At 44.3% G+C, this 12,334-nt stretch overlaps 2 protein-coding genes across 25 annotated transcripts in view; both read right to left on the bottom strand.

Moving 5' to 3' along the window:
* LOC308465386 (immunoglobulin lambda-1 light chain-like) overlaps positions 1 to 12,334 on the bottom strand; it is a 151,460-nt gene that overhangs the window by 61,623 nt on the left and 77,503 nt on the right. The window lies entirely within an intron of this gene.
* The window catches only part of LOC308465380 (immunoglobulin lambda-1 light chain-like), a 157,515-nt gene that overhangs the window by 91,442 nt on the left and 53,739 nt on the right, over positions 1 to 12,334 (bottom strand). The window contains exons 1-2 of one of the 21 annotated variants that reach the window (XM_080985338.1): positions 7,662 to 7,813; positions 7,233 to 7,524 (exon numbers count right to left, since the gene is read on the bottom strand). The exons of 19 other annotated variants lie outside the window; for them this stretch is intronic. In XM_080985338.1, the coding sequence (XP_080841464.1) occupies positions 7,233 to 7,524; positions 7,662 to 7,707 (338 nt within the window). In that variant the 5' untranslated portion in view covers positions 7,708 to 7,813. Of the gene's footprint in view, positions 1 to 7,232; positions 7,525 to 7,661; positions 7,814 to 12,334 lie in introns of those variants that run through there. One more of the 21 variants, XM_080985337.1, reaches the window with a different exon arrangement.

Below are 12,334 nucleotides of genomic sequence, written 5' to 3'. Positions count from 1 at the left end.
AAATTGCAAATAAACAGTGTTCTCAGAAGTGGAAGTTCTTGGCCTTCCTGATTTCTGATTCTTCCGGTCATTTTAACGATTTCAGCACGATCCATCAACTTGATCTGTCATTCTTCTCTGGTATAAGCCAGCTCCTGAGCGATCCTTGTTTGAAAACTCTAGGGGAAGTGTGAGAGAGAGGTTTTTGTATCAGTTCCCCATTAGATTGTACCACCGTGGAACACGTTACTGCCTGTCACCCAGTCAGCACAGTAATAAACCGCCTCGTCTTCAGCCTGGACATTGGAGATGGTTAAATAGTAAGTGTTCCCAGAGGTGGAGGCAGCGAACCGATCAGGGATCCCGTCTCCCCGGGTGCTGGTAGCATAGAACACAAAACGGGGAGCCTGTCCACCTTTCTGTTGATGCCAGCTATAATCATACAAGCTGCCACTACTTCTAGAGCAGGAGAGTTTGACAGTTTGACCCGGGAGCACAGACTCAGAGGCAGGCTGGATCAATGTTGTCTGCGATGTGACACCTTTGCAGAAAGAAAAATCAAATAAAAGCACACAAATCATTTCCAGTGTTCTCAAATATTAGGAAAGACTATAGCTTTCTTGCTGGTACATGCATCATTTTCTGCGCCCTCAGATTTCAGAAAATTATTATCTTCTTGTGAAAAGTAACAGAAGTCAAGTCAAATAATACGTTAGGTCTCCACAAACATACCTGAACAGTAAGTGAGACATGTGACGAGAGCAAGGATCCAGGCCATGGTGAATGTCAAAAGGAGGGTGGATCCCACAAACAGATCTCTAATCCTGTGGCACCTCCCTACCACCCTCTTAAATCACCTGGGAAATGACGCACGAGCAATTATGCAAATACCTCGACACCCGTTGGCCTTGCTAGAAAGAATATGAGGAAATACAGGGAACAACCAGAAGACGACCACAGAACAGATTTAGCATGAAGGGGGTGTTTTCACAGAAGATTGAAGCTTCTATGTATTGCTTAGGTCATGATTGGGGAGCTATAGAACCAGGGGCTGAACATGACCTCCCAAAATTATTATTATTATTATTATTATTATTATTATTATTATTACCCACCCATCTGGCTGGGCTGCCCCAGCCACTCTGGGCGGCTAACAGTTTACATAAAGACATAGTAAAATGTCAAACATAAATTTTCCATTGCAGGGCTGCCTTCAGAAGTCTTCTGATAGTTGTGTAGTTCTTTATCTCTTTGACATCTGATGGGAGGGCATTCCCGAGGCAGGGTGCCACTGTCAAGAAGGCCCTCTGCCTGGTTCCCTGTAACCTCACTTCTCACAGTGAGGGAAGCAGCAGAAGACCCTTGGAGGAAGACCTCAGTGTCCGGGCTGAGCAATGGAAGGTGGAGAAGCTCCTTCAGATATTTCCTTTTGTGGCTCTCAGGACGTGCTCAGAACATGCCCTGTTCAGGCCACATGCCTCACTTTCATGGTGCTGTGGCCCCCAATGATTCTGCCTGGCTTGAACATATCCCTGAATGTTGATGATGCTTAATAATAATAATAATATGCAAACGTATTTAAGTACTCCTTGTTGAAAGAAGCCAACCCACCACCCTCCTTTCTCAGATTCAGGGACTCACAACAAAGGTGGAAATTAAGAAATAAAATCAGCTCCCGAACTCTGAAGCTTTGTCCAGGTTGCAATGGAAACTTCTCTCCATTGCAAACTGTGATTACCGGGGGGGGGGGGGGGAGTGGCTCATCAGCACTGCTCCTCATGCAAATGTCTCCTAAGCGAGTCGTCAGGCATAAGAACAGCCAGTTGTGTCTAAGACAGCCAGTTGTGTCTGCCTTGGTGTTGAAACCCTTTTATTTATGGGAATCTGCCTTATAGCAGCTCCAACTATTTCCTCATTTAAGGCAATTCCAGCTTGCCATTATTTTCAGGTGAGATTCAGTCACGTACCGGCAAATTGAGGCTGCACAATTCAGGTTGATTTCAAGGTGTTGTGCAGGAAGCCAGCTCCTCCTCAAGCAAGTAGTCAGGCATAAGAAAAAACATTCTGAGGCTTCGCTTCACCCCAACAGTTCAGTTTTTGTAACAATTTTCCGTTTTGTAATATAAATCACTATTTTTTAAAAAAATGGGTAGGTGTCCCAACATTGTCCCCTGGAGGTTGAAGCCAGAACAGCAGACACCACAAAACGCCTGCATCACATTTCAAAGCAAAATACGGAAATCACAATCTAGTCAGTCTTAGTTACAGGTAGGTAGCCGTGTTGGTCTGTCGTAGTCGAAACAAAATAAAAAAATTCCTTCCAGTAGCACCTTAGAGACCAACTGAGTTTGTTACTGGTATAAGCTTTTGTGTGCATGAAGAATCTGAAGAAGTGTGGATGCTCACGAAAGCTCATACCAATAACAAACTCAGTTGGTCTCTAAGGTGCTACTGAAAGGAATTTTTTAAATTTTGTTTAGTCAGTCTTATGCATTCACATTCCCCTTGCTTTCCCCACCAGGAAGAAAGGGTGTGTTCAACTTTGGTTGTGTGAAGTTGTGCTTGAAAACAACATTCACGGGAGGTCCTGCTTTGTATTGTTGTGGAAGGATCATAGTTTATTGGCAGTGAACACACACATGTATATTGTAAATGTGTGAATCTGTTTATTCTTCTACATAGTTCATACTCATTTTGATACAGCTATGCGGTGTCGCACATATCAGTTTAGATGCTAATTCCTTTTGGAAACCTGGAATATATATTTTGTATAATGTTACACATATAACAATGTATATAATAATACATTGGCTCCCCATCTGTGGGATGCTCTCCCCAGGGAAGTTTGCCTGGCGCCTTCATTACACACCTTTTGGCGCCGGGCAGAAACGTTCCTTTTTTACCAGGCCTTTGGTTGATCTGATTTACTTCCTATGCCCTTTTAAAATGTGGGGTTTTTTTGTGGGGGAGGGGAGCTATTGGGTGGTTGCTTTTACTTTTATTATGTATTTTGTGGTTTTATATCTTGATTTTATTCTGTGAACCTCCCAGAGACCCCTAGGTATAGGGCGGTATATAAATTTAATAAATAATAATAATAATAACCTCACAATGGTAACAAGCTGCTCAATAATAGATCAAACGACTTGAGAGACGATAGGATCTTCCACTATGGTGGCATTTAAGCGATGGACAGGAAGCTACCTGTCAGATATGCTGAGGTTTGCAAGATTCCGGCATTCAGCAGTTAGATGAACTCCAACGTCCCATCCAGAAGGTACTCAAAAATGATAAATTTTGCCAGTACAGTGGTACCTCGGGTTAATAACTTAATTCGTTCCGGAGGTTCGTTCTTAACCTGAAACTGTTCTTAACCTGAGGTACCACTTTAGCTAATGGGGCCTCCCACTGCTGCCACGCCGCCACCGTGCGATTTCTGTTCTTATCCTGAAGCAAAGTTCTTAACCCAAGGTACTATTTCTGGGTTAGCGGAGTCTGTAACCTGAAGCGTCTGTAACCCAAGGTACTACTGTATTATACACCCCGATCATTCATGGCCTGTTGGCGGTTCCCTAAATAAAACCAAAAGGACACAAAGACAATAGATCAGGCTTCCTCAAACACGGCCCTCCAGATGTTTGAAGACTACAATTCCCATTATCCCCGACCACTGCTAGCTAGGGATCATGGGAGTTGTAGGCCAAAAACATCTGGAGGGCCGAGTTTGAGGAAGTCTGCAATAGATAGTACTGAAAACTATCAAAGCAGTCAAAACCCAGACAACATCAGAAAGCCATTAAATAGCATTAAAAACCAACAAGGGGGATCATAGGAGCCAACTCCTAGGGGCTGAAGTCCCTTTGCCCTCCCTCCAATAAAATGTTTGATGGGGCTGCCTCTCTCCCCCCCCCCCCATTGCCATTCAAATGGTGCTGTGTGGGTCGTGTCCTGTGATCAGCGTTGCGGGGCAGGGCTTACTTGTCTCTCCCCCCTAAGAATATTTTATTCAGGTTGACACCCCTGAGGAGAATACAATTTAGCCAGGCGGTTGGAAATTGCAAATAAACAGTGTTCTCAGAAGTGGAAGTTCTTGGCCTTCCTGATTTCTGATTCTTCCGGTCATTTTAACGATTTCAGCATGATCCATCAACTTGATCTGTCATTCTTCTCTGGTATAAGTTAGCTCCTGAGCGATCCTTGTTTGAAAACTCTAGGGGAAGTGTGAGAGAGAGGTTTTTGTATCAGTTCCCCATCAGATGGTACCACCGTGGAACACGTTACTGCCTGTCACCCAGTCAGCACAGTAATAAACCGCCTCGTCTTCAGCCTGGACATTGGAGATGGTTAAATAGTAAGTGTTCCCAGAGACAGAGGGAGTGAACCGATCAGGGATCCCTTCTCCCCGGGTGCCGGTAGCATAGAACACGAAACGAGGAGCCTGTCCACCTTTCTGTTGATGCCAGCTATAAGCATGCAAGCTGCCACTACTTCTAGAGCAGGAGAGTTTGACAGTTTGACCCGGGAGCACAGACTCAGAGGCAGGCTGGATCAATGTTGTCTGCGATGTGACTCCTTTGCAAAAAGAAAAATCAAATAAAAGCACATGAATCATTTCCAGTGTTCTCAAATATTAGGAAAGACTATAGCTTTCTTGCTGGTACATGCATCATTTTCTATGCCCTCAGATTTCAGAAAATTATCTTCTTGTGAAAAGTAACAGAAGTCAAGTCAAATAATACATTAGGTCTCCACAAACATACCTGAACAGTAACTGAAACATGTGACGAGAACAAGGATCCAGGCCATGGTGAATGTCAAAAGGAGGGTGGATCCCACAAACAGATCTCTAATCCTGTGGCACCTCCCTACCACCCTCTTAAATCACCTGGGAAATGAGGCACGAGCAATTATGCAAATACCTCGACACCCGTTGGCCTTGCTAGAAAGAATATGAGGAAATACAGGGAACATCCAGCAGATGACCACAGAACAGATTTTGCATGAAGGGGGTGTTTTCACAGAAGATTGAAGCTTCTATGTATTGTTTAGGTCATGATTGGGGAGCTATAGAACCAGGGGCTGAACATGAACTCCCAAAATTATTATTATTATTATTATTATTATTATTATTATTATTATTACCCACCCATCTGGCTGGGCTGCCCCAGCCACTCTGGGCAGCTAACAGTTTACATAAAGACATATGAAAATGTCAAACATAAATTTTCAATTGCAGGGCTGCCTTCACATGTCTTCTGATAGTTGTGCAGTTCTTTATCCCTTTGACATCTGATGGGAGGGCATTCCAGAGGCAGGGTGCCACTGTCAAGAAGGCCCTCTGCCTGGTTCTCTGTAACCTCACTTCTCACAGTGAGGGAAGCAGCAGAAGACCCTCGGAGGAAGACCTCTGAGCAATGGAAGGTGGAGAAGCTCCTTCAGATATTTCCTTTTGTGGCTCTCAGGACGTGCTCAGAACATGTTCTCTTCAGGCCACATGCCTCACTTTCATGGTGCTGTGGCCCCCAATGATTCTGCCTGGCTTGAACATATCCCTGAATGTTGATGATGCTTAATAATAATAATAATAATAATAATATGCAAACGTATTTAAGCACTCCTTGTTGAAAGAAGCCAACCCACCACCCTCCTTTCTCAGATTCAGGGACTCACAACAAAGGTGGAAATTAAGAAATAAAATCAGCTCCCGAACTCAGAAGCTTTGTCCAGGTTGCAATGGAAACTTCTCTCCATTGCAAACTATGATTACGGGTGGGGGGGTGGGGGTGGGGGGGGTGGAGTGGCTCATCAGCACTGCTCCTCATGCAAATGTCTCCTAAGCGAGTCGTCAGGCATAAGAAAAAACATTCTGACGCTTCGCTTCACCCCAACAGTTCAGTTTTTGTAACAATTTTCCGTTTTGTAATGTAATTCACTTAAAAAAAAACAAAACGGGTAGGTGGCCCAACATTGTCCCCTGGAGGTTAAAGCCAGAACCGTAGACACCACAAAACGCCTGCAGCACATTTCAAACCAAAATACTGAAATCACAATCTAGTCGGTCTTAGTTACAGGTAGGTAGCCGTGTTGGTCTGCCATAGTCAAAACAAAATAAAAAAATTCCTTTCAGTAGCACCTTAGAGACCAACTGAGTTTCTTATTGGTATGAGCTTTCGTGTGCATGAAGAATCTGAAGAAGTGTGGATTTCCAAGGTATGACTGTATTTTTTATTATTATTATTTTGAGAAAACGCAAGCCGAAAACTCACCCACTAATCCAAGATGAAATGATTATTTAATTAAGGATTTTCTTCATAGCTGTAATTTCAGCAGTGCTCTTCTAAGGTTGAATTTGAATTTATGACATTCCAAATGGAGTTTACATAATAAATTCCAGTTTTCAAGGAATCCCACTCTGCCCGCCTTGGATCCTTCTTGCATCTTGCCAATATCTGTTAGCTTTCTAGTTTCAATTTTATTAATCCAAGACTTGGATTTCACAGCAAATTTTGATCTCAGTATTAGGGGAGTAATGCTAAGTAACAGCTTCTCTCTATGATTCTAAGAAGAAGAAGAAGAAGAAGAAGAAGAAGAAGAAGAAGAAGAAGAAGAAGAAGAAGAAGAAGAAGAAGAAGGCAAAGTCCTTATTAATGCTTTTAGTTCATTTTCTCCACAGATATATAATTTTGCCTTATATTCATGTTTCTGTACAACAATTTTCCCCGGGGTCAAAAGGAAAGCACTTCAGAAGGACATTTTCCTGCCCTTGCCATGGAGAAGATCTTGTAATAATAATAATAATAATAATAATAATAATAATAATAATAATAATAATTTATTTATTTATACCCCACCCATCTAGCTGGGTTTCCCCAGCCACTCTGGGCGGCTCCCAACGGAATATTAAAAACACGATAAAAAATCGGACCCAGGACGTTCTGCATGCAAAACAGGTATTCTCCCCTGAGCTTTGGCCCTTCTAAGTCGGAAGCGGCTTTATTGCCAACAAGGCCAGTGAAAACATGAAGAGCATTGTTTATTGGGACATGTGTCAGATATTTAATGCAAGGTCATATCAACAATAGGATTCTTTAGTCTAAATAACTTGATAACTTTTAATGCATGTTCTTGTCGAAAACTAGCAAAAGTCATTCACGTGCAGCTGTGCTCTTGAATGATTCAGGATTCTACACTCATAAGAAAGAACAGAGAAGGTTTTTGTCTCAGTTCCCCATCAGATTATTTCACTGTGGAACGTGTCACTGCCAAGCTCGAAGTCACAACAAAAATAAACTGCTTCATCTGCAGCCTCGATGTTAGAGATAGTTAATGAGCCAGATCGCGAACCGGTGAAGCGAGCTGGGACCCCTTCTCCCCGGGTGCTGGATCCATACCACAGAAAACGGGGAGGCTGTCCAGGTTTCTGTTGATACCAGTGAATATCATTCCAGACAGTACCACCATTTCTTGAGCAGGAGAGCGTAGCAGTTTGGTCCAGAGACACCGACTGGGAGGCAGGCTGAGTCAAACTGGGTTGTGAAGTGACACCTTTCATAAAAAAGAGAGAAAGGAACCATGACTTTGGTACATTTCCTATGCATTCAAATACCACAGAAGCTTGATCTCCCTCTGGCAGATAAAGTTTTGATGTTGCCCTACATGATGTGCGTCTTCCACGCTCTTACCTGAGCAGTAGCTGAGAAGTGACAGTAAAAGCAGGTACCAGGCCATGGTAAGACTCCTTTAGAGTCTGACTAAAGATCTAGATGGGATCTTCTTCCCCCTCTCTGAAATCCCCCAGAAATACCAAATGTCTCCTTCGCGCAGATTGGTTGTATGCTCATTGGTTCTGCAAGAGTGTCTTTATCTACTTGCTTCTCTCCGTGAAAAGCCAATGATCAAAGGAGAAATTTGCATGATGATGTTGAGGGCAGGCCTCACTCTGGCCAAGATAAAAATTAAGGGGTCATAGTGTTACCAAGTACAGTCATATCCCAGCTCCCAAACATCTTAGGAGTTGAATGTTCTGGTTCCCGAAGGACTGAAAACCGGAAGTGAGTGTTCCTGTTTTTGAACGGTCTTTAGGAAGCCAAATGTTTGATGGGGTTTCCAATTGGCTGCAGGAGCTTCCTGCAGCCAAAGCCACTTCTGACCCTAGGGTGGAGGTGGTGTTGCGGGCTTCCCGCCTCCAACACCCGTGCGGGGGCTGGCTCCCAGCTTCACGCGTACAGGGGGAATCCTCTGCCGCGTCATCCCCTCGTCAGCCTATCAGCTGGCTCAGGGGGCGTGGCTTCCCGCATTTAAGGCAAGCGCGGCAGAGGAGCTTCCTCTTTGCCGCCATTCAGCTTGGGAATTAGCCACCCACCCTCCCTTTAAGTTTCTCCTTTGACCTTGCTATGGACCTCGGTTGGTCACTGTTAAGGGGCCTGGTAGGAATTTTTCCACTTGGCAAATTGGCACCGGCCATTTGGTTTTTTCGCCTACCTCATAGCAAACGTCACAACTTTCCCGGTATTGGCGGTTAGGCATTGGCAGGGGTATTGTTATGCAAATGAAGTGGGGGGAAGGAAGCGCCATCACCTTCCCCAAGCAAAGGGTAGTCCGGTAAAGGACTCTGGGGGCGTGGCCCCGTCCGAAGCCTATGGAGGCCAGGGTCCAATGCCTAAGCCAATACCGCTCATCACCTGTAACCAATAAAGTTGTGGCCAATTTTTGCCCATTAACCTTCATTATTGTGTCTCGTGTCTTTATTTCTTCTGGTGGGAGGCGGGAACTCGCCACGCAATCAGAAGCCGCGCTTCGGAAGTCAAACATTTCGGAAGTCAAACGGACTTCCGGAATGGATTCTGTTTGACGTCCGAGGTACAACTGTACATAACTTAAGGGCAGATGATGCCCAGGGTTCATCACAGTAGAATGAGCAGAAGGTTCCCTAAATGCACCAGTTATGAAGTGGAGCAACACCCACTGCCATATAAAGACCCTCCCATCCCATTTAGTTCATTAAGTCCACAGCTGAAATTTTTCAGAACTCTGGGTGGGGGACATTGTTCAGATAGAGAACTACAAGCCCATCTGGATCATGTTCTGGATAATGAGGGAGGGGGGCTGAGGTGAAAGTGGGTGGAGCAACATCTAGTGATGTTACCTTTGTAGCATAGGCTGGTTTCTAGCTCTCGCTCCCCTTTCTTATCAATTCAGACAATCTAGAAGTGTTGTCAGAATTCAAGGACACAATCCAGATGACCAGAAACATCCAAGGAGACCACATAGCAGAGGGGGTGAGTGATGTGGCCTGGATGGAGGGGTATGTCTTAAGATGGGCATGATCTGTGGCTATCTTGAAGGGTCATCTAGAAAGGCCTGGACATGGAGATGCAAAGTCGTGGAGGGAAAGTTCCTTCCTATGTGGTGGACTTGTAAAAGGGAAAGAGAGTATTGGGAAATGATCCATAATGAATTGAAAAAAATGTTTCAAAGTACTCCCCACTCCACCCCACCCCCAGAGTCCTCTGTGTTGGGGATAGTTCAGACTTAAATTCCCAGGTGTCAAAAAAGGTGATTTATGTATGCCACTATTGCAGCCCGTGTTTTGTTAGCCCCCAAATGGAAAACAAGCGAAGTCCCAACCAAAGAAGAATGGCAACTTAAGTTGACAGAATATGCACAACTTGCAGACTTAACACATAGAAACAGAGAACAAGAAGAACATATATTCAGAGAAGATTGGAAAACATTTATTGAATATATGGGAAATAATTGTGTACAGCTGAAAACATTGGCAGCATTAAGATAAATTCAAGTGTTGATGGATGTAATAATGGAATACTGAATGGTTTAAGTTTATGTAAAATATGCAGGGATTTATGATATGTAAAATGAACCATGGAAAGAGAAGAGGGGAAGTCATTGCTATTTTAAGGATGTAAAAATGAGTACAGTGGTACCTCGGGTTAAGTACTTAATTGTTTCCGGAGGTCCGTTCTTAACCTGAAACTGTTCTTAACCTGAAGCACCACTTTAGCTAATGGGGCCTCCTGCTGCTGCCGCGCCTCCGGAGCACAATTTCTGTTCTCACCCTGAAGCAAAGTGCTTAACCTGAAGCACTATTTTTGTGTTAGCGGAGTCTGTAACCTGAAGCGTATGTAACCTGAGGTACCACTGTATTTTAAAATGGAAAACAGAAAATTTAATAAAAATTATATACAAAAAGGAAAAAAAGACGCCTGAACTTTGCCCCCAGTTGTGGGAACTTACAAAGCTTTCCAAAGCTTGAATCGTGGGTTAACTGGATGAGAGCGAGGTTATCGTTTGATTTCTGTGCCTGAATGAGTAGGAAAGACGGGGCAGTTGGCGGTGGAAACTTGAGCAGATATGTCCTTCCTGAGCATGTCCTCCTTCATTTGCTTCACAGCTGCAGGTGGTGCATGGGCTTTCTGTGACTGGTAAATTCTATGAGATATGGGGAAGTTGGTCCATCTTACAGGCCAAAAGTAGAAAGCCAACATTCTACAGACAGTGGTACCTCAGGTTAAGTACTTTATTCATTCCGGAGGTCCGTTCTTAACCTGAAACTGTTATTAACCTGAAGCACCACTTTAGCTAATGGGGCCTCACACCGCCGCCGTGTGATTTCTGTTCTCATTCTGAAGCAAAGTTCTTAACCCGAGGTACTATTTCTGGGTTAGCTGAGTCTGTAACCTGAAGCGTATGTAACCTGAGGTACCACTGTACAAGATTTGAGAAAATGTGTGTGGGGTGGTGGGGAGGACAAAGCCCCACCCTTTAATCAGAGCTGAATTCAGACGTGCAAGTTCTGTCAGGGTCTACGTCAGGTGCAAATGTGAATTCACATAGCCGCAAGTGAAGTTGAGCAAAGAATTTCCAGGAGTCCAGTTGCAGCAGCAGCAGCCTCCTTGAGACTTTTTCAGGTCGACCATTTTGTATCCGATAGCTTGTGAAGGTTGGATTTGCATGAACTGCAAAACCTCATTTAAACGGTGGTGTCAGAGACTGGACTGAAGAGGAGGAGGAGTGTCACCTCCCCGCCTTCTCCTGTAGCTGCCTCCTTTTCCCCAATGATTTTGCCTGGGTTGAACATATCCCTGAATGTTGATGATGCTTAATTATAATAATAGGGACACAGGTGGCTCTGTGGGTTAAACCACAGAGCCTAGGACTTGCTGATCAGAAGGTTGGCAGTTCAAATCCCCGTGACAGGGTGAGCTCCCGTTGCTCGGTCCCTGCTCCTGCCAACCTAGCAGTTCGAAAGCACGTCAAAGTGCTTCCGGCGGGAAGGAAAATGGCATTTCCGTGCGCTGCTCTGGTTCGCCAGAAGCGGCTTAGTCATGATGGCCACATGACCCGGAAGCTGTACGCTGGTTCCCTCGGCCAATAAAGCAAGATGAGCGCTGCAACCCCAGAGTCGGTCACGACTGAACCTAATGGTCAGGGGTCCCTTTACCTTTAATAATAATAATAATATGCAAACGTATTTAAGCACTCCTTGTTGAAAGAAGCCAACCCACCACCCTCCTTTCTCAGATTCAGGGACTCACAACAAAGGTGGGAATTAAGAAATAAAATCAGCTCCTGAACTCTGAAGCTTTGTCCAGGTTGCAATGGAAACTTTTCTCCATTGCAAACTGTGATTACGGGGGGGGGGGGGGGGGGAGTGGCTCATCAGCACTGCTCCTCATGCAAATGTCTCCTAAGCGAGTCGTCAGGCATAAGAACAGCCAGTTGTGTCTGCCTTGGTGTTGAAACCCTTTTATTTATGGGAATCTGCCTTATAGCAGCTCCAACTATTTCTTCATTTAAGGCAATTCCAGCTTGCCATTATTTTCAGGTGAGATTCAGTCACGTACCAGCAAATTGAGGCTGCACAATTCAGGTTGATTTCAAGGTGTTGTGCAGGAAGCCAGCTCCTCCTCAAGCGAGTAGTCAGGCATAAGAAAAAACATTCTGACGCTTCGCTTCACCCCAACAGTTCAGTTTTTGTAACAATTTTCCGTTTCGTAATATAATTCACTATTATTTTAAAAACGGGTAGGTGGCCCAACATTGTCCCCTGGAGGTTGAAGCCAGAACAGTAGACACCACAAAACGCCTGCATCACATTTCAAAGCAAAATACTGAAATCACAATCTAGTCAGTCTTAGTTACAGGTAGGTAGCCGTGTTGGTCTGTCGTAGTCGAAACAAAATAAAAAAATTCCTTCCAGTAGCACCTTAGAGACCAACTGAGTTTCTTACTGGTATAAGCTTTCGTGTGCATGAAGAATCTGAAGAAGTGTGGATGCTCACAAAAGCTCATACCAATAACAAACTCAGTTGGTCTCTAAGGTGCTACTGAAAGG

Source organism: Podarcis pityusensis (assembly GCF_964106645.2).
Source record: "Podarcis pityusensis genome assembly, chromosome: 16".
In the NCBI taxonomy this organism is placed as follows: domain Eukaryota; kingdom Metazoa; phylum Chordata; class Lepidosauria; order Squamata; family Lacertidae; genus Podarcis; species Podarcis pityusensis.
This window is presented reverse-complemented; position numbering and strand designations above follow the sequence as displayed.